Source organism: Erythrolamprus reginae, chromosome 2 (assembly GCF_031021105.1).
Source record: "Erythrolamprus reginae isolate rEryReg1 chromosome 2, rEryReg1.hap1, whole genome shotgun sequence".
Taxonomy (NCBI): Eukaryota; Metazoa; Chordata; class Lepidosauria; order Squamata; family Dipsadidae; genus Erythrolamprus; species Erythrolamprus reginae.
In genome coordinates, this window is record NC_091951.1 from 205091544 (window position 1) to 205113695 (window position 22152).

Genomic DNA, 22152 nt, shown 5'->3' on the forward strand with positions numbered 1-22152 from the left:
TTTTGTATGGGACACACGTAGGAATATGGGTTCCATACCAAAATGTTACCCAAAGACCAAATGTTACCCAAAGATCAACACAAAATTATTCTGTATTCATGGCAAAAAAATTAAAACATAACTCCAGATCTTTATAAGACTCTATGGAAAAGAAATAAGAAATAATATATTTTCTGAACATCTAATAATTTGAAAAGGATTCAGATTCACTTTTTTAAAAAATGTAAAGGCATTTGTACATTTGAACTTATGTGTATGTTAAAATGATTTATAGCGATTCCATAGAAATGACCAACTGTACTCAACTTTAGCTGAGCCACAAATTTCTGTGTGAACTTTTCCATGAGGGCATTATTTTGACTATATAATTTAAAGTAAACAATAAATACATTTGGAAAAAAAACCCACCCTTTTTAAGGCACTGCTTTCTTTCCTTGCTTTAGTAAAATATCTCAATATTCAGAAATTTAGCAATACCATCTGCAAATTTAATTTCCCATGATTTAAGAAGCACTACTTGCCTATCTTTATTTTTTGTTTATTTGCTTGCTAGCTTATTTTTCATGTTTCTAAACCACCCATCTCCCTCAAAGAATGGGTCTGTGAAGAGAACAATATAACCAATAAATAAAAACATATAAAATTATATTGATATGCATATACTTTACTGCATTTGTTACGTGCAAGTGAAGAGGCAAGCGTCAGTAATGAATCCATTTCCAAATAATTCAATTTTGGGAGTTGATTTATTGGGCACAAAATACCAGGATGATCTTCACTCTAGTTTAGAAACTAAAGATTTCGATTCTGCCTAATGAGATTGTGTTTTTACATTGAACATGAACATCACTTATAACAACAATTAGCTACCGTACTTCTCACAAATGAATTAAAGGCCTAGAAAGGAGTGTTCAAAACATTGATACATACAGCATATACATTTAATGTTTTCCTAGATTGCCAGCAAAAGCAGTTGTCTGTTTAAGATTTAAACATAGGCTCTGAAAACAGAACAAGCATGATAAAAATTTTCATTAGCAATATTATTGACAAGCCTAACAAAAAGTGTAACAAAAGTAGAAATAAAATAATGGGTACTTAAAAACACCTGATGAAACACATTCTATTCTGCACTTACAAGTGACTTTAAATAAATTATGTGCCTTCTGATAAAACACTATGATCCATATAAGGGATACAATTCAACAAATTGACTTGTGCTGTGTGAAGCATAGATATTATGAATAACAATCTAGTATTTTTAGATCTACTTCTTATAGAAACATGACCAAAACAACTTGCCTGCTTTTTCAAACAATTTTTGAGATGCCCTTCATTAACTCTTTTAGTTCCTCACCTTGATGGGAAATTGATGCCATTTTCTGTAGCTAGAATAGCTCCATCATTCTAAAAATCTTGGCTGCAGCCAACTTGGTTCCTTTGTATAGCATATTCTACCTTATTTCTGGCCAAAATTAAACATCACATTTATGTTATTTGCTCTTATCCTCAGCCATAAGTCTAACATACAATGTTTTGCAAGAACTAGGCTTAAAATAAATGGGGATGTTTAATATCCTCCAAAATATTTCCGCTCTCTCCAAAAATTTGGCAGAGCTCTAGTTGTTGCAATATCTCCAAACAGTTCTTCTACTGGATTATTTTACAGCATAGACCATATAAGTATATGATTCTGTTTTAGATCCTCTTCCTTCCTGCATCCTTAGTGCCCATTTTTCTTCTCAAGATTATTATCAAATACAAATACAACTATTCTGATTGATTTGCTAATACTAATGTAGTAGTATGAATACTTCATACTACTTCATTCATTTCTTCAATTACCATAGAGAAGTGAATTTAATTATGTACTATATGAATGTGTATTTCTCTAGGGCAGGCAGTCAAGCATCATATGCATTTAATAAATCATTAACATCATTTGTTCCTGACTTTTTCACTGTTCAATTTAATTGGGAAACCCAATTACTACTACTAGAAACTAGTATGAGTGTGAGAAAAATCCACCAAGGAAACAATAGGAGTCCAAAGGAACAATAAGAAAAAATATTTTTATTATATTTCTGTTGCAACAGAAATCTTTCCTTTTCCACTTTATATGTATGTGCGAACCACATTTATTATGTTAATACTTCCATTGAGTCTCTTTTGCAATTCTGTTGTCTACAAATGCAATCGTTTTATAAACTTCTAGGTTAATTCTTTGGGAAGAATATTTTAATACTACTATATTTTAATTATTTTTTTTCTTACATACAGAGCAAAACTTTTTTAAAAACTAGTAGTGATGAAACCTGATTCTGATCTGTGAGTGGAAGGAGGTAGTGGGGTTCTTCACTTATATCAGCCAAGAAGTGTTGTTTATTAGTCCTTAATGATGGGTAAATGGTGAAGGCCTCCCGACCTTGGGAAAACAAACCCCTTTCTGCTTCCTTGCATAACATGCTAACATACACAAAAAGATAAAAACTGATTAGGGGATGTCTATGCACATCTATTCAAGAATTTTGCAACCCAAACTGCTGTTTTTATCATACTACCGGCAGTATATGAATACAAATACATTTTAATTAATCATTCGGATATACTGTACTTTAAATGTTAAAGTAAATCATATTTAATTCCTATACATTTAAACTGTTGTCATCCAATAGATACAGATTTAATTCTGAAATTTATATGCCATATACAGTGATCCCTCGATTAGCGCGGGGGTTACGTTCCAAGACCTCCCGCGCGAATCGATTTCCGCGTTATAGTGGTGCGGAAGTAAAAAACACCATCTGCGCATGCGCGCCATTTTTTTCATGGCCGTACATGCGCAGAAGGTGGAGCGACGCAAGTTCGGAGGCTGGCAATGCAATGGTGATTTTTCCGGGCTCCTCGCCGCTACCCCCCGCCCGCCCGATTCGCCCCGCTCACCGGCTTTCTTGGGGCAGCGCTGGCGGCAATGGCAACCTTCCCTCCTTCCCTCCCTCCCTCCTTCCTTCCTCTCACCGGCTTTCTTGGGGCAGCGCTGGCGGCAATGGCAACCCTCCCTCCTTCCCTCCCTCCTTCCTTCCTTCCTCTCACCGGCTTTCTTGGGGCAGCGCTGGCGGCAATGGCAACCCTCCCTCCTTCCCTCCCTCCCTCCTTCCTTCCTTCCTCTCACCGGCTTTCTTGGGGCAGCGCTGGCGGCAATGGCAACCCTCCCTCCTTCCCTCCTTCCTTCCCTCCTTCCCTTCTCTCCCTCCCTCCTTCCCTCCCTCCCTCCTTCCCTTCTCTCCCTCCCTCCTTCCCTCCTTCCCTTCTCTCCCTCCCTTCTCTCCCTCCTTTCTCAAAAAGCACTTAAATACTGTACTGTACTGTGTAATGACAGAATAAAACCCCCCAGCCCTCACCTGTGTTTGAATTTCATTCACTCAGTCATTCATTCATTCATTCTTCTGTACAGTATGTACAGTACAGTACTGTATGCCACTCAGTCCCAACACTTTTAACCCATAAATTACCATTTCCCATCCCCTTAATTACCATTACTGTACACATTGAATAAGACTCTTAAGTTATGAACAATAACATATTTATTTACATTTTTTGGGGTGGGGTGGGGGTTAGCATAACTGGGATAACTAGGGATCTTCTTCTATCACAATTTCTACAATGGACGCTGCAGGTGATGGTGTGACAGACCTCTTGGTTTTTGTGACAAACATGGTCATGGGCAGTTGTTGGCGCCGTTTCTTTTTCTGGCCTAACATGGATCTGTATGGTGCAAAGATGTTGTCAAGGGAGGCGTTAAACTGTATAGAGCGAGTCATGTTGGGATCCCAAAGTTCCGCCATGCGTTGCAGATGTGCAGCAGTTCTGTTCATTTCTGCAAGCCGCTCAAGAGTTAGGCCAATATCTTCTTCTTCCTCAGCTTCTTCAGCTCCCTCTTCCTCCTCTTCTTCACTCGCTGACCTGGTCAGCTCCTCCAGATCTTTGTCTGTCAGCGGTAGGCCATGCTCATCAAGCAAACCATTGACTTCCTCTGGTGTCATGTCAACGAAGCCTTCTCCACCCAGTGCCTGTGCCAGCTTCACAGAGGTCTGGACTGCAGCATCTTGGATTTCTTCGGGAGCAAATCCCTTGTAATCATGCACCACTTCTGGCCACAATTTCCTCCAGCAGGCATTCATTGTCTGTGTCTTCATATCCATTAAGGCATTCTGAATGTTCTTCAGACAAGATGCAATTGTGTACTGACGCCAGTAGGCCTTCAATGTGAAGTTTTCATCAGCATCCATTGCTTCCATGATGCTTCCAAGAGAATTGCGCATGTACAGTGCCTTAAATGCACGGATAATACCTTGATCCATCGGCTGGATAAGCGATGTGGTGTTTGGTGGCAAGAATTCGACTTGCACTCCATCATGTTCATGGTCCAGGTGATCATGGCCTCCAGCATTGTCCATTAGGAGAAGCACTTTGAAATCGAGTCCTTTGCGAGCCAAATACACCTCCACCTGTGGGATGAAGCACTGATGAAACCAGTCCCGCGTGAGGGGTTTTGTAATCCATGCTTTAGGATTATGCATCCAGTACACTGGCAATGAATTCTTGTTTCTGTTCTTGAGGGCTCTTGGATTTCGTGACTTATAGATTAGCCCTGGCTTCATCAAAAAGCCTGCTGCATTCCCACACATGATCAAAGTCACTCGATCTTTCATGGCCTTAAAGCCAGGGGCTTTGGCTTCATCTTGCATCAAGAAAGTCCTTGAAGGCATCCTCTTCCAGAACAGGCCTGTTTCGTCCATGTTGAACACCTGTTCTGGAAGGTAGCCCCCTTCTGCAATTAGGTCTTTAAACGTGCCCTGGACAAAGTTTTCTGCTGCACCTGTATCTGCTGAGGCAGCTTCTCCATGCAATGACACACTCTTCAGGCCATAGCGCCGTTGAAATTTCTCAAACCACCCTTTGCTTGCTGTGAATGTGGCTGGGGCTGAAGAAGCAGAAGAATGACAGGAAAGGAAGAGAGAAGTGACTTGAATGAAAGCATACAGAGTAAATGCCCACCTCCTTCCCTCCCTCCTTCCCTCCTTCCTTCCTTCCCTCCCACCTTCCCTCCTTCCTTCCCTCCCTCCTTCCTTCCTTCCTTCCCTCCTTCCCTCCCTCCCCTCCTTCCCTGCTCCTTCCTTAAAAAACACTTAAATACAGTATGTAATGACAGAATAAAAAACCCCAGCCCTTACCTGCGTTTCCCTCATCTGCATCGCCTCCTTCTGTGTCTTCAAGACGGTTGTACAGTTGCTGTGCCTTGGTTCTTATGGTGTTGGTATCCAAAGCAATGCTCTTTTTGCGGCAGTCTTGTACCCACAGGGACAAAGCAGCTTCCATCTTCATAAGGCGCTTGTTTCTAGGCGTCACCATTCTTTTTGCAGCCTTGTTGAATGCCATCAGAGAACTTTGCCTTATCTTTTTCTCGTCGTTCCGAATGGTTCGCACACTCGATTCGTTGATCCCATACTGCCGACCAACATCTGCATAAGAGCGTCCCTCTTTCAGCATGTCCAAAATGTCAATTTTCTCTTTAATTGTGAGTATCCTCCTGCTCTTTTTAGCGTCGCCACCTCCACTCCGTGTGCAACGTTTAGGAGGCATCTTCCAACAAGTCTGAACAAGTTCCAACAGTTGCAAAGCTTTTTTTTGCATTTGCAACGATTGGTCGAGATTTTGGACAATCAGCAATCAGTATGACGTCATCGGGCAGGAAAAACCGTGGTGTAGAGAAAAAACCGCGGACTTATTTTTTAATTAATATTTTTTGAAAAACCGCGTTGCAGCGTTTCGCGCTAATCGAGACCGTGCTAATCGAGGGATCACTGTATACAGTTGGGTTTAAAGTACACTGCTCTCTCTCTCTCTCTCTCTCTGTGTGTGTGTGTATATATATATATATATATATATATATATATATATATATATATATATATATATATATATAAATAAATAAAGGGAACACTTAAAAAACAGAATATAATTTCAAGTAAATCAAACTTCTGTGAAATCAAACTTATGAAATCAAACTGTCCACTTAGGAAGCAACACTGATTGACAATCAATTTCACATGCTGTTGTGCAAATGAAATATTCAATGAGAATATTTCATTCATTCTGATCTAGGATGTATTATTTGAATGTCCCCCCATTTTTAAACAGTATACTGTACTGTAATCTAATTGGGAACTTGTATCTTGTGTATATGCTTCTCCATACTGGATTTGTAACTCTTTTATTTTGAACAAACAACACGGTGCAATGAAAAAGCATGCATTTATGACAGGTGAGGATATTTTTAGTTTCATTCCGCATGGCCTGGAAGGAAAAACCCACTTTGGATCAAGACTGCCCTTCCTGGGATAGGCTACGCTGCCGCTTTACCTCGTCCTGGTATTAAAAAAAATACGGGCGCACGTCACACGGCTTATATTATTTCCTTTCCTCACCATTTTCTCTCCGACAGATGTTTCGGAGATTACAAAAAAAATAAGCGCCCTCCACAAACCAATCCCGCTCAAATCGGGTCCCTGGCTTTCTGTCAAGCCATGCTGAGCTCCTCCGACCGGAGGGGGCTCGTGAGGCGGCGGCAGGCGACGCCATGCGCAGCCTTTTCCTTCCTTTTTAAAAAATCTGCGTTGTCGGCCGGCTTCGGTCTCGATACCTTTCCTCGCCGGCTAAGGGTGTCCGGCCTGCGGGTTTTTCTCGGGTAAAGGAGACGGAGAGGGTCTCCTCCCCCCCTCACACACTTTACGCTCTGCTTTCCCATTGGCGCAGCCGCTAGCCTGCCTGACACCAGCCTGCGACGGACTCCCGCGTTCCTCGCCTTGGCTCGGCTGGCCCCACCTTCCCTCCTCCCTCCTCCCGGCTCGCTCCACCCCGGCTCGCTGTCGTCGTCGTCGTCCTCCTCCTCCGCCCCCCCCTCCCCCCGCCCGCCCGCCCGGCAGCTTCGGCAATAGCAGCAGCCGCTGTCTGCGCCGCTAAGTCCGCCGTCCTCCCAGCCGCCCGCCATGGCTCGCGCGGGGGCCTCCTCCTCCTCCCCGCCACCGCCGCCACAGTCTCCCTTGCCTCTCACGCGGGAGGCGGCCGAGGAGGAGGAGGAGGAAGAGGAGGAAGACGACGGCGAAGAAGACGGAGAGGAGGAGGAGGAAGATCCCCCAGCCCGGGCTCTCATGCCACGCTCCTCCCCGGTGCCCAGGCCTCAGCACCCCAGCGCCCCAGAGAGCTGCTCTTCGTCAGAGGACGACGGGGAGGATGACCGGCACCCCCAGCAGCACCCTTGCTTGGCCAGGCCACTCTCTCAGCATCCCCCAGGCCTGCCCGAGCCCCCTTCCCAGCATGCAGTGCAGGACGGCCCAGGGCCCCCCTCCCAGCATGCTCAAGGGCACCCTGGACTGTTTCCCCAACATGCCACTGCAGCTGCCACCCCCATGGAAGAGCCCTCTCAGCACACCGCAGGCCGGCATGTGCTGTTTGCTGATGCCTTGGGCCTGCCCTTGGCACGCTGGCGGCGCTACCAGCCTTGGCCACAGCCTTCTCCAGAGTCTCCCCCGGAGGTAGTGCCTTCCTTGGCTTCCTCCCCTCCTCCCACGAGTACCCCTTACCTTTTGCCATCCTTCGTGTTGCAACCAGTGGGGCAAGATGAGGAGGAGAAGCTTGAACGGCTGCACCAGGCCAAGGTAGAATTGGAAGAAGTTTTGCCACCGGAGCCTGGAGACCCGCGAGTGCTTCGCGGCACCGTGCGGGTGCTCAATGTTTCTTACCAAAAGGCTGTGCATGTGCGGGCCAGCAAAGACCGGTGGCAAAGTCACCGGGATTACCCCGCCCTCTATATTCCGGGGGGCTCGCCCGATGGGGGCCTGACTGACCGTTTTGCCTTCCGCCTGGAGTTTAGCGATGGGGATGAGGAAGATGAGGAAGAAGGAGGAGCCCGGCTTGATTTTGTGGTGCGCTATCAGACTGAAGAAGGAATTTACTGGGCCAATAACCAGGGCAAGAATTATAGTGTGGTACTGAAGGGGGCAGCTGCTACCCAAGTCCTACCCATGAGGTCTTCTAATGAAGGTGAATCGCGTCAGCTCAAGAGCTGTATGAGGCCAGTCAAAATCAGGTAATGCTTTTAGTGCCCTTCATATACCTGAAGAAAGTGCATCTTTGAGTTATCGGTTCTATTCTTGTAATCTAACTTTCTCCAATGCAGTGCCCTCCAGAACCATTTGGCCCGTAACCCCTATCAACCCCAAAGATGAAGTGAACTATAGTTCTACTCCAAGACTGAGTATCTTTCCTCTTCTACTCCATTTCTATAGAATTTACATTCAGAGCTTTTTAAAATCTAATATGTTGTTATCACTTAATCTATGTATCTTTTTCAGGTATCTTGAACCTTTCATAGGCTAAGAACACAAATGGACAAGAAAAAAAAGGGGTATTTAGGAACTAAAGAGAAGTTGGTTTCAAATTCTTGCCTATTTTCTAGATTCTGTTTCCTTCAGTTATGCAAATGTCACTTATTAGTTGTACTCTTCTGTGATAGAAGCCAGCATTCCAAAGAAATCTAGTTTACTATGAAGGAAGAAGAGTGCTGATGCATGCTGCTTAGCCCCTCTTGCTTGAGTCCTCCTGCTAGTGGGAGTGCCTGAACAGTAATTATTTTTTTTTGTGATGAATGAATCAAGATCTTTGGGATATATCTCTGTAATCAAACTGAAATCAGCAATCAGCAATGATGGAACAGCAATAAATAAAGAGAGATATCTGGATTTAAGGTACTCTTTTTAGTAAAAGGTTAGAAATGGCATAATGGGGGAAAAAACACATATTCACCATAAAGCAAAATTCTTGCAACTTTTTGCTTTATGTTGATATATGAACATTCTCATAATGTGAGATGGGTATCACTAAAGATAATGCAGTCACCAAAGAAGGTGTGGGATTCACCCTGTCCCATTCCAGTTAATCCTCAAGGAATTTTCACACCTGATCCAGAAAGCAGCATTTTGCTAATTATAGAAATTGTGACGATTTAAAAAGAGAAAGCTGTAGAGGACTGTTTTAAGGCAAATGCACAGGATAGTAATAGGTATTTGGATTATAAAAAAAATGTTTCATGGGAGGTTCCCTACCTTTATGTATGCAGTAAAACCAACTGCTGCACATGCATGCAGCACTGTTCCCAGCAATGAATGTATCGACATGAATTGCTTACAAATATGCACATAAAGGTAATCCTTGACTTATGACCATTGGTTTAATGATTGTTGAAGTTACAGTGGTGTTGAAAACAGTGACTTACAACCGGTCCTCGCACTTATTGTGGTTGGCACAATGTGTACATGGGCACATGATCAAAATTCAGGAGCTTGGCAACCAGCATGTATTTAAGTCTGTTGCAGTCTCCCAAGTCACATGATCACCATTTGTAACCTCCTTAGTTGGTTCCAACCAGCCAAGTCAATGGGGCAAGTGAGGTTTGTTAAGAGCTGTGTGATTTGCTTAATGAGTATAGCAAAAAAAGGTTGTCAAATCCGGCATTTATGTCACAAAGTTCTTGTCTCAAATTTGACCATAAGGACTACTTGTATGCATCTTGGGCCCTGAATGGTTTAGGTTTCTTAGAACTACTTTTCATTTCAGAGGTAAAACTATAAATCTATATACTGCACCAATTTGCTATCAAGGCAGGGCTTTATATGAACCATGACCACTTTATAGCTTCTTGTCTACATGTTGTATGTTTACTGGTAGTTTCAGATTTTCTGACTGACATTATCTTTCTCACTTTACCTAATGAACTATGCAGGAGGTTTTGATGTGTCATCAAATTGTCAATTTCTGAGTACCTTATCTTGATCGAACAGCCTTATTTCTCATTGTAGCAATTTTTTTTATTAGGGTGTAAGAAATATTGACAGCAAGTGAGTTTATTCCTTTCAGTACCATTTGTGAAAAAAGCCCTCTCTAGACCAGAACTGAGAACCAACATAACTACAACTCATTTCTATGTACTGTAATAAAGAAGATCATCACCAACAAGTGATTATCACCAATGGTGTATATTTTAGAAGCATAAGCATTCCATAGCTTTTCCCATCTAACTCAGGGGTCCTCAAACTTGGCAACTTTAAGACTTGTGGACTTCAACTCCCAGAATTCTCCAGCCAGCAATACTGGCTGGAGAATTCTGGGAGTTGAAGTCCACAAGTCTTAAAAGTTGGCAAGTTTGAAGACCTTTGATCTAACTGATTCTGCAGTAGCCTTTTTTCTTGGAATTGCCTTACTTTGTTCATAGACATATGTTGGGGAAAATCATTACAATTTGGCAGTCTAGTATTTTTTTAAATATCTAAGTAGTTTTTGAATACTGTTACAGATACTTAAATGTACACATGGGAGAATGAATAAACTGATTTTTACCATCATCCTGGCCATGGTAGACAAAACAATACTGACGCTTTTAATGCTTCTTTGCATTTAATTAAATATTTTCTGTTTGCTGGTTTTGTCCATTACTTGGTTGTGACAGGGAATTATCTCTTCAACCCATAGTCATCATTGCCAGCCATTCAGTCATGTCTGACCTTCGGCCACTATAGATCAGCACTCTCCATTCCCCTCTGTCTCGCGCCACAGCCACGAGGGTCATCCCAGTATCATCTTTTATATTGTCCAGCCAGCAGGGGCTAGGGCAGTTCATTTACCTTTTTCCACTGATTACTCCCAACATGATTGACTTTTCAAGTGAATCAACTCTCATGACATGACCAAAGTATGACAGCCTCTGTTTGGTGATCATGGCCTCAAGTGATATTTTTAGTGAGGTTTGTTCTAGGACTTTATTTTTGCAGCTCATGGAATGTTTAATTGTCATCCTCAGCATCACAGGTCAAATGCATCCATTCTTTTTCTATCTGCCTTTTTTAGAGTTCAGGTTTCGCAGCCATAAGTAGTACCATAATTGTACAAATTATTGCGTTAAATAATCTGCATTTGGTTTCCAGGCTGATCTCTTTACTCTTTCAGATGTTATTCATGCTAAAGATTGAGGTTCTTCCAAGTGCTATATGCCTTCTGATCTCAGGGTTGGTTGATTGTAGTGCCCAGGAAGATGAATTTCTTTACCATTTCAATGGTCTCATTGTTGATCTGCACTCTGACCTATGTGTTCTCTGCAGTTGTCATTATCTTTGTTTTCTTGATGTTAAGGTGCAGTTCAAATTTTTCACTTTCATTTTTGATTCTCTAACTTCCTGGCTTTCCATGGGCAGTGTTATATCATTTACATATCAGAGGTTGATATTCCTACCATCAATTTTAATCACAATGAAGATTCCTGCAAATGTCCACTTCTCATAACTATTTCTGTGTACATGTTGGTTGGTATTATAGGTGACAAGTTTCAACCTTGCTGAGTGCCTTTTTCAATTCTGAACCATTTTGGGTCTCCATACTCCATTTTTACAGTGGCTACCTGATCAGAGTACAGTGATTGAATGAGCTGGATGTGATGTGGTGATATTCCCAGTTCTTTGAGACAGTTCAGAGCTTTTCATGGTCAACACAGTCAAAGGCTTTTTTAATGGAGTACACGTAGAGGTATTTTGGGTATTCCTTTGCTTTTTCCACTATCCAACATAGATTGACAATATGATCACCCATTCCTTTCCTTTCTGAAATCCTACTTGTCTATCAACTGTTGGCAGTTGAATTCAAATGATGCAAAATTATCTTCAGAATAATTTTACTTATGCATGGCTGGAACAGGTGGTTGGAACAGTCTTTGGCATCGCCTTTCTTTGATATTGGGATAAATATGGACTTTTTCCATTCTTTTGGCCACTGACCATGCTTCCATACACTTTGGCAAAGTATTTGTCAGTGCTTTTGTTGGCACTGGTCTCAGCAACTCTGCGGGAATTCCATCAACTCCTAGGACTTTGCAGTTAGACAACTAGTTGAGTGCTACTTCCTCCTCTATGATATTTGGTTCCATTTCCCCAACCCATAAGGATAGCGGTTAAAGTTGCATTACTTCAGAGAGCCTATTCGAAGATCAGTTAAGAGGTTATTGGTGATTGATCCTGCCAGACTTTTAACAGGAGGGAATACAAAGGATAGAACTTGCAAAGGGCATTGCTGAACCAGATTTACCTATGACCAAAAGGAAAGAGAAGAAGACCCACCATACCTGGGAATTTGTTGAATGTTATTCTAAATGCTGTATTTAAAAAAGCTGCTTAGTAAGTAGCTTTGAGGAATTCTAGTCTGGAAGCAACATATCTGATTCTTATGCTACTGACATGACCATATTCCATTTATTTAATGTTTGTAGTTAGGATGATTTCCCTCACCTTATGCTCTTAAAGGCTTACAACTAAGGCATAGAACATATATTTAGGTAGATAAAATTTGGTATGGAAAAGGAATAAACATAGCTGCAGATAGTTCTCTTAGTTCTTGATCCAGGAGAACGGAAGGCACTGCCATTAAGTTTGTTAAGAGAAGTTTGACTTAAGGCAAAGTTATAAAGAACTTTGCCTTCCAGAGTAACTACAGAGTAACTACATTCTCATGAATATTGATCAGTCCAAGAAAGAGTTTTCTTACAAACATATTAAGGGAACCATGGAATAAATATCCATCTATATCAATGGATATAGAGCCCTATATAAAGAGCAGAAAAGGGGGAAGAATGATATTGCCTGCCTGCCTCCCCAAGACTCTGGGTGCTTTACAAAGAAATAATAAAAATAACTTACAAAATGGATAAAATATATTTATTCCACAGTTCTGTGTTCTAGATGCAATGTAGCATTTATATATAACCTTTTTCTGTATGGTGAAGACTAGAGGAGGTTGAACACTCAGTCAGTGTCCATTTATCATGAATATTATTCTTTCTACATGTGAAATGCTAGATAGAAATGTAGATTCAGTCCCTTCCCCCTTAGGAGATATTAAAATTTAAAGAGAATCTGAATTTTAACAATTTTGTATCTATTGTATTCAGTGTGGGATGATAAGAGGGAGTCAACTATTATTTTGCCATGTTGTAATTGTATATGAGGAAGCTGAAACAGGTGTTTCCTTGCCTGGGCATAAATTTATTGTGGTAATTTGGGATCCTTTTGGCGAAGTCCTCAGTATTATTTCTAAAATCATAACAATCCATTATTTTATTAACCCCAGGAGACTTTGAGGACTGGTGTGTGGATTTTCAGACATGTTGCACTGTTGCAAAATGGTGCCATATTTTTCAAGTTAACCTTAGTTTCTCACCCATATTCCATAGTTTCTTGATAATAATAGAAGTGATTTTCCATTGTTTTCTTCCATAGTGGCTTGCTTTGTTTTGATTTCCCAGTCTAACTACAATGCTGGAATTCCTGGTGAATTTACTAGGAGGCAAATTGATCTCATTCTCTATTACTCATTCTAGAGTCCCAGGACAATTCCTATAGTTCATTTCATGGTAGGATGGCAAGTTTATAAATAGATAATTGCATTTTCTGTCTTTTTTTTCTGGAACGAACCCCCCTGCATATGACCAGGGCCCAGAAATATGGCCAGAAATCAGTGTGTTTGAGATTGAGACTTTGCCTTGAAGCATATCAGGTTCCCTTTCTCCCCACATCCCAAATGATATCATTTTTTTAAAAAGGCCAGGTGAGGTATGCAGGTCTCTAGGGGAGGTAAGATTGTCCTTGAATATTTTGGTACCTGTAGGTGCTATGATGGAGATAGCATGAAAAAGTATGGGATACTATTTTTCTTGACACATTTTATATAATACAATAAAGGAGGCAATTAAAAATGTAAGGTCATTGGGAGGTTTGTCACCATTCTGTGTTGCTAGTAGTATTTTTTGCAATTAGCTCTATGGATTTTACATAGGTTTGCTATGGGTTTGGGTTTCCTAGTCAGTTTCCTTGAAGTTTTTAAAGGCTTCTACCTTTCATGTGACATTGTATTGAAATACTGCTATTATGTCACATTTGGTTTTCTGTTCTTTAGGCAAAACAAACCCAGTTTTTTAACCATTCTTCAGGCTACCCACCATCATTGATGCTCTTCTGGTTTATTTTGCAAGTCAATGGCAACAATAAAGGAGTCATATGAGTATCATTTAGGTTTGCTGCATCTAGATGGCCTATTGAGAAAACCAACATCCACTAGTGTTTTGTATACAACACATTAGTATTTGTCTTGATTGATCTTCAATCTTTTTCTCAAGCAGCAGATATCTCTATTTCATGACCACAGTCACCATCCCTACATTTTTTTTGTGCCTAAGAAAACAAACTGTTACCACTACACTTGCTTCTCTGCCTATTTTTATTAGGTTATAATTGCACGTTGACATAATGTTGCTTTTTTAAATAAAATAATTGAATAGCTTTTGCACTCTCTTTTTTCAACCGCGTTAAGAGATTCCACAAATCTTCCTCGTATCCAGTTGTCAGAGTGGTATCATCAGCATATCTGAGGTTGCAAATATTTTACTCAGAAAGTTTAATTTCACTTCCTTTTAGTCCAGAGAATTATTTTCCTCCATGTTGTAGTTATTTCAATTTTGAAGTTACATGTGACATAGTTTTAAAAGAACCGTAAGAAGCATGAGAGCTTACAGTAAAGAAAGAAAATTCTGTATCTGAGAGACAGTTTCATCCACATCATAGTGTCATCTTGCCCTCTATAGCCTTTGGGTTGCAATGGCATGTGTTGCCTAGCCCTACACTAAACAAGGAGCTTCTGTGGTTTGTTTAGTATCATCATTAAAAGAAGTACAACCACCTGGATTCATTCACAATAAATGTAAAGTGCAAACAGCTTCATACAGGGCATGACAGCATAGAACAAGTGGGCAATGCAAAAATATTTATGGAACAGGTGGATATTAAGGCAGAATTGATATGACTTAAGGTAAGGATCAATATATTTGTGTTCTAGGAAGCAGGTCCACACATTAAGAAAAATATATAGCAGTTTGGCACAAAGATGATAGAAATAGTTGTAAATTAATATAATACAAACATAATGCAGTACTAACAAATATGGGCTGCAAAAATCCTGGTAACCGGTAGATTGCAGGAAAAAGTTAAATATTTTAAGTGAACAACTATCACAACTTTAGTGGCTTTTCAAATAGCTATTAATTATATATATATAGTGTTGGTTTTTATGTAGTTAGTTTAAGAATTTAAAACATTTTTCTGCCACTTGTCATGCTTCATATTGTATACTAGGGCAGTGGCCCCCAACCTTTTGGGCACCAGGGACCAGTTCCTTGGAGATAGCTTTTTTTCCTGTGGACCAGACAGGGGCATAGTTTTGGATACTGCTTCTGTATTCCACGGTAGGGGCTTCATTTGTTTATGTGGCCCAGTTTCTGGCATGCTGCAACATGGTGCTGGTCCACAGACCAGGGGTGGTGGATTTCTGTGCTAAGGCATATAGCAATTTTTATACAATTTAAAATGCAAGAAAATGTATTATATAAAGAACCATGGAAATTTACCTGTTATTATCTAAAGAGAAATTACTTTTAAACAGTAAAAACAGGGTTGTAAGCATGTCTGCAGAAACCTTTTAAATGTGGTTTACAAGGTGTCTCTGTAGACGGAAGAATTAAAAACTACAAAGCAAGAAATGATTTAATTTCCCACCCTCAATGGGAACAACTGTTCACTGTGGTCTGTTGCTATTCTAATGTTAGTATTTAAAATGAGTAGGTCGCATCTTGATTTTTCACTCGCAGCAGAAATCCCCACCCACCGTTCATGTGCGGGCTCAGCGATGACCTTTGTAAGTTTGGCTTTCTCAAAGTTTGCCTTTGTCAGGTGATACTTTACAATTCTGGGAAGAAATTATGGAAAAGTCTCTTCTAACCTTCCCTTCTGAAGCCCTGCAGATATACTGGAATATAATTTCCAGGATTCTCTGCCACCAGAAGGTGATTTTGGTGCATCAAATTTATTCTGAATATGGGTCAGGACAGAAATAATGTTTTAAGACTTAGTAGTGTTTATGGCAACTATTTTAGTCATAAGATGACCATAGTTTAGTACACGGGTCGGCAAAGTTGGCTCTTGTATGACTTGTGGACTTCAACTCCTAGAATTCCTGAGCTAGCATAATTGTCTATAAGGAATTCTGGAAGTTGAAGTGCACAAGTCATAGAAGAGCCAACTCTGTCTATCCCTAGTTTAGTAGATTTAACACCTAATTCTTGTAGCTGACAAAATGTAATCACTGGGGTTTTTTGCTTAATGTATATATATATATATTTACAACAACACAAAGATTGGAACTTCAACCTGATGATGGTGAATGTGATTTCGCCGAAACGTCGCATAGACATGCAAAATATTACACAGGGCAAAACCCGAACTCAGAACAATCTACATACATACATACATACATACATACATACATACATACATACATATATATATATATAAAAAAAACCATGAGGAAGGGGTGTCAAACTGGTGGCCCATGGGCCAGATGTGTCATGTGTAGGCAACGCCCACCCCAGATCTATGAAAGGGGAAAATGTTGTGATGCATCACATGATAACATTGTGACACTGCGAGTTTAACACCCGTGCTATAGGGTATGGTGCAGTATTATTATTTATCCCCTTTATTATTTTTTACCTCTCCCTTTTTTGGATGTATACATTAGTATCAACATTATTATTATTATTATTATTATTATTATTATTATTATTATTATTATTATATTGTTTTCCAAATACACTGAGTGCTTCTGTGCCCAAGACAAAGCCCTTGTGTGTTTAACCACGCTTGGCCAAATAAATAAAATATATGTTGGGTTTTTTTTGCACACTTACATATCATTATGCTGAATTCTGGATCAAGTCCAATTTTGCTTTCCCATCAGATTTAACTAAAAATAAATGCATCAATTATACATGCATACTTGACATATATTAATAATGCCAGTAATTTCTAGCAATGTTATACTAATAATATGTTAAACTTGTATGCTGCTCAATTACCAACAATGTTGGGTGGCTCAAAACAATCAAAGGGAGAAATTATGAATGACAGAAGCCAGTACTGGTAGAATTATATACTTGTGACCATAAGTAAACAGGCATCTCTCAAAGCAGATCTTTCCCTACTTCAGAGTGAAGCAGATTGAAAATCATAGAATCATTCCTTCAGAGCTTTCCCACAGATGGAAAAGAAGTAACTTATGACCATTTTTCACACTTACAATTGTTGCAGCATCCCCGTGGTCATATGATTGAAATTCAGATGCTTGGCAACTGACTCATATTTGCAGTGTTCCGCAGTCATGTGACCACCTGTTGTGACCTTCTGACAAGCAAAGGCAATGGGGAAACCATAAAACATATGAAGAACGGTTGCAGGAACTGGGTATGGCTAGTTTAATGAAAAGAAGGACCAGAGGAGACATGTGACCACCTGTTGTGACCTTCTGACAAGCAAAGGCAACAGGGAAACCATAAAACATATGAAGAACGGTTGCAGGAACTGGGCATGGCTAGTTTAATGAAAAGAAGGACCAGAGGAGACATTTGACCACCTGTTGTGACCTTCTGACAAGCAAAGGCAATGGGGAAACCAGATTAACCTAAGAACAAGTGTGACAAAAAAGGTCATAAAATGAGACAAAATTCACTTAACAAATATCTTGCTTGGCAAAATAAATTTTGGGTTCAATTGTCATAGGTACCTACCGTATTTTTCAAAGTATAAGAAGCACTTTAGTTTTTGGGGAGGAAAATAGGTATTCACCTGGCTGGCGTCCTTAGTCTGGTCAGCTTCAGCACATTGTTTTATCCCCTAGTTAGGGCTGGGGGGGAAAATCTTTGGAGGGAATATCAATAAAAACAAACTTGGAAGACTTAGGACTGGAAAAAAACTTCTTTGGAGTAGCAAGATTGTTAGCTCCTCATTAGTGCTGAAAAAACATTTTTCAGAGGGGGTAGTAATAAAATCAAGCCTACAAGCTGGAAAGATCATTAGCACCTCGTAAGGGCTGGGGGGAAAAGCTTCAAAAAAAGCTACATTCTGAGTATAAGATGGGCACCCAAATTTTTAACCTCTTTTAGGGTGGAAGAAGGTGGGTCTTATAATTTGAAAAATACGGTATATAATTTGGGAATTTATAGAGATACCATACCTTACTATAGATCTGAGACAATTTGTTATATTCAAAGTGATTAGTATATTTTTGTTCATTCTTGAATTATTCCAACAGATGTTATACAAAATGTTACTACATTCAAGAGTAGACACACTGTGATCTAGTTTAGGTTCTGTTTGGCATAGCATTTATAACAAGTGTCATGGTATGATTACATAAGAATATGGACAGAGATATATTCCCATTATATTTAGACATGTTGTATTATATATCATATTAATAGGGAGGGACTTCTCCAAATACTTACCTGTGAAATAGGGTCAGGTTGCTTAAACTTTGAAGAGCAAATGGGCAGAAGATATGCAGTGCATGATTGCAGATGTGCCTGCTGAAAAGCATGAATGCATTGAAAATTAGCAAATGTTTGGGAGAGTTTGCTCACAGGTTGAATTCTTTTTAGTAACATGAAAACAGACTTTTCTCTATCCCTATCTTATCACCTTTGGTCCCTCTGTTCCTCTTTTCCTTAGGATGCATGCCCTCATTTGTAACAGAATAACAGAATTGGAAGGCACCTTGGAGGTCTTCTAGTCCAATTGACTGCTCAAGCTGGAAACTCTATACCCTTTCAGACAAATGATTGTCCAGGCTCTTTTTATGGCTCTGGCAGCATCCCTCTGTTGTGGTTGGATCAGAGCACCCTCGACCTTATTATCTTCCCTGTCCAAACTGTCTCTAGTTCAATTCCCCCCAGCTGCCTATCTTTACCCTTTTGACCACCCTGCACTCCACCTGACTACCCCTTGCTGCCCTTATCTGACCTTCACCTTCTTCCTCCTACTGCTGGCCTGGGATGCAGGTGCTGGGCAAGGGTATAGCCTTGGGATGGACCTAATAATTGTGGCAGAATAGTGGAGTCTTGTCTGCTGAAGAGTGTGCAAGGCATGGCCAGCAGGGGGCAGCAGCACAGAATAACGGAGTTGGGGGAGACTTTGGAGCTCTTCTAGAACTCCTGTGGTTCCCAACCTCTCTGGCTTTGCAAACCAGTGGAGGCAGCAGGTCGGGGAGAGGGGATGGTGCCGCACTAGCAGCAGGCAAGCACAAATGGAGCTTCACGCATGAGTGTGCCTGCCTGCCGCTTGCATTGTCTGGTACAAAGCCATGGGCCACAGGTTGGGGACCCTTGTTCTAATCCGACCTAGTCAAACAAGAATTCCTGTACAAATTCAGACAAGTTATTCTCCAATCTCTTCTTAAAAACCTCTAGGGCGAGGAGAGACTGGCAGGGGAGGGCAAAGGGCGGGACCAGCCAGTAGTGGGATTACCTGACAGGGAGCCACAGCAGAGGGCCCAAAGAGCCACATGTGGCTCTGGAGCTGATACCTGGTCTAGGGAACTCTCGGAAAAACAGGGCCATAGCATTGAATGGCTCAGGTAGGCAAGTAAAGTGGTCTTTTGAGGTAACTAAGATTAGGAAAGAGACATTGAAAGAACTGCTACTTTAATTTAAAAAATGGGTCTGTTTTTTCAAAAAATGGGGTGCGCAGAGGCCTGCCAAGCATTCCTAGGGGACACACCCATTTTTGCAAAAAAGAGCAAAACCCGAGCCTCTAAAAAAGATTTTTTCCAGCCCCAAGTCTTTCAGACTTGTTTTCATCCCTACTCCCTCTGAAAAAGACTTTTTCAGCCCTAACACAGTGCTATCTGAGGTCCCGCCAGCCAACACTGTTGAGCTAATGGGACCCAGAGAAGACCAACTCTGTGGGCCCTTACCGCTGGGAGCTATGTGGTAGAAGGCAGTCTCGAAGATAATCTGGCTCTAAAACCATGTAGGGCTTTAAAGGTAATGACCAGCACCTTGAATTGCATCCGGAGACCAATCGGGAGCCAGTGCAGTTCACGGAGGATTGGTGTAATGTGGGTGTACTTACTGTAGGTGCACCCATAACAACTCGCGCAGCTGCATTCTGGACCAACTGTAGTCTCCAAACACTTCTGCTGATCACCGACTGCCAGCAATTTGGCAGATCGAATCTCACCAAGCTCAAGGTTGACTCAGCCTTCCATCCTTCCAAGGTTGGTAAAATGAGGACACAGATCGTTTGGAAAATATGCTTATTCTCTATAAACTGCTTAGAGAGGGCTGTAAAGTATTGTGAAGCGGTATATAAGTCTAAATGCTAAATGAGTGACTGTGAGAAGAGTATCCTGATCCAAGTAGGGTTGCAATTGGTGCACTAGGCGAACCTGTGCAAAGGTCCCCCTAGCTACAGCTGTCAAATGTTGTTCTTATCTTAGCTGTGAGTCTAGGAGGACACCCAGATTGCGAACCCATTCTGAGGGGGGCAATTTCTCTCCCCCCCACCCAGAACCAAGGATGGACAGGCAATATGGTCTTTCAGAGGCAACACCCACAAGCCACTTGGTCTTTTCAGGGTTAGGTCTGAGCCTGTTAACTCCTGTCTAGACCCTCACAGCCTCCAGGCACCAGCACATCCTATCCACTGCTTCACTGAACTGACGCAGGGTGGAGATATATAACTGGGTGTCATCAGCATAAGGCTGATACCTCCCCAGAGGTTTTTTCCAGCCCTAACCAGGGGATAAAACAATGTGCTAAAGCTGAACAGACTAAGAACACTAGCCAGATGAATACATAGAAACAGAAACATAGAAGATTGACGGCAGAAAAAGACCTCATGGTCCATCTAGTCTGCCCTTGTGCTATTTCCTGCATTTTATCTTAGGATGGATATATGTTTATCCCAGGCATGTTTAAATTCAGTTATTGTGGATTTACCAACCATGTCTGCTGGAAGTTTGTTTCAAGCATCTACTACTCTTTCAGTAAAATAATATTTTCTCACGTTGCCTCTGATCTTTCCCCCAACTAACCTCAGATTGTGTCCCCTTGTTCTTGTGTTCCCTTTCTTATTAAAAACATTTCCCTCCTGAACCCTTTAACCCTTTAACATGTTTAAATGTTTCGATCATGTCCCCTCTTTCCCTTCTGTCCTCCAAACTATACAGATTGAGTTTATTAAGTCTTTCCTAATAAGTTTTATGCTTAAGAACTTCCACCATTTGTGTAGCCCGTCTTTGGACCCATTCAATTTTATCAATATCTTTCTGTAGGTGAGGTCTCCAGAACTGAACACAGTGCTCCAAATGTGGTCTCACCAGCGCTCTATACAGCGGGATCACAATCTCCCTCTTCCTGCTTGTTAAACCTCTAGCTATGCAGCCAAGCATAATACCTGGTAGATAGATTTCCCCTCTATTTTCCTTCCCCAGAAGTAAGAAAAACATGGCACATTTTAAAAAAAAGTATCCAGAAGGTAAACATTTGTCAGGGTCTCAATCAGTATTCTGTCCCAAGGCCTGAGAGGACAGCTGAATTTTCAATCCCTTTCTGAACATCAGTGGAGGGGAGGCATTTGGCTCTCGGGTGGGGATGCTGTGACCAGTGGGCTTTCAGGGGCGGTGGGGAGAGAACGCTGTGACCAATGACACACATCCAAAATGCCTGACTGTATCTGGCACCAGAAAGCCTCAGCAAATCATTCTTTCGTAAACTACTCAAGACTCATTTATACCGCCAGGCATGGGGGAGTTGAGATATTCCTTCCCCCTAGGCCATTACAAGTTATGCATGGTATGTCTGTGTGTATGTTTGGTTTTATTATAATGGTTTTTAGTTGTTTTATTATTAGATTGTCACATGCTGTTTTTATCATTGTTGTTAGCCGCCCCGAGTCTACGGAGACGGGCGGCATACAAATCCAATAAATAATAATAATAATAATAATAATAATAATTATTATTATTATTATTATTATTATTATTATTATTATTATTATTATTCAGCATCCAAAAATGTGGTTCAACTGGGCCAGTTTACTACTCACATCCATACATAGAGTATCTCATCTGGGTGGGAGCCAGGTGCCAAGAAGGGACAAGTGACTGCAG

At 41.1% G+C, this 22152-nt stretch overlaps 2 protein-coding genes across 2 annotated transcripts in view; one reads left to right on the plus strand and one right to left on the minus strand.

Annotated features, from left to right (window-relative positions):
• Positions 1–3539: 3539 nt before the first annotated feature.
• On the minus strand, positions 3540–5349 carry LOC139158791 (tigger transposable element-derived protein 1-like). Its single transcript, XM_070736128.1, has 2 exons — positions 5235–5349; positions 3540–4984 (listed from the first exon to the last, which is right to left on the minus strand). The coding sequence occupies exon 2, from the start codon at positions 4797–4799 to the stop codon at positions 3633–3635; it is 1167 nt and encodes a 388-aa protein (XP_070592229.1). The 5' UTR covers positions 4800–4984; positions 5235–5349; the 3' UTR covers positions 3540–3632.
• A 1624-nt stretch (positions 5350–6973) lies between these two features.
• The window catches only part of PPP1R3F (protein phosphatase 1 regulatory subunit 3F), a 44763-nt gene continuing 29584 nt past the window's right edge, over positions 6974–22152 (plus strand). The window contains exon 1 of the mRNA XM_070741414.1: positions 6974–8149. Within this exon, the coding sequence (XP_070597515.1) occupies positions 7050–8149 (1100 nt within the window). The 5' untranslated portion in view covers positions 6974–7049. The remainder of the gene's footprint in view (positions 8150–22152) is intronic.

Excerpts from the sequence above, each read along its gene's own strand:
- LOC139158791 (XM_070736128.1), bottom strand. The coding sequence starts at position 4,799 with ATGGACGAAACAGGCCTGTTCTGGAAGAGGATGCCTTCAAGGACTTTC.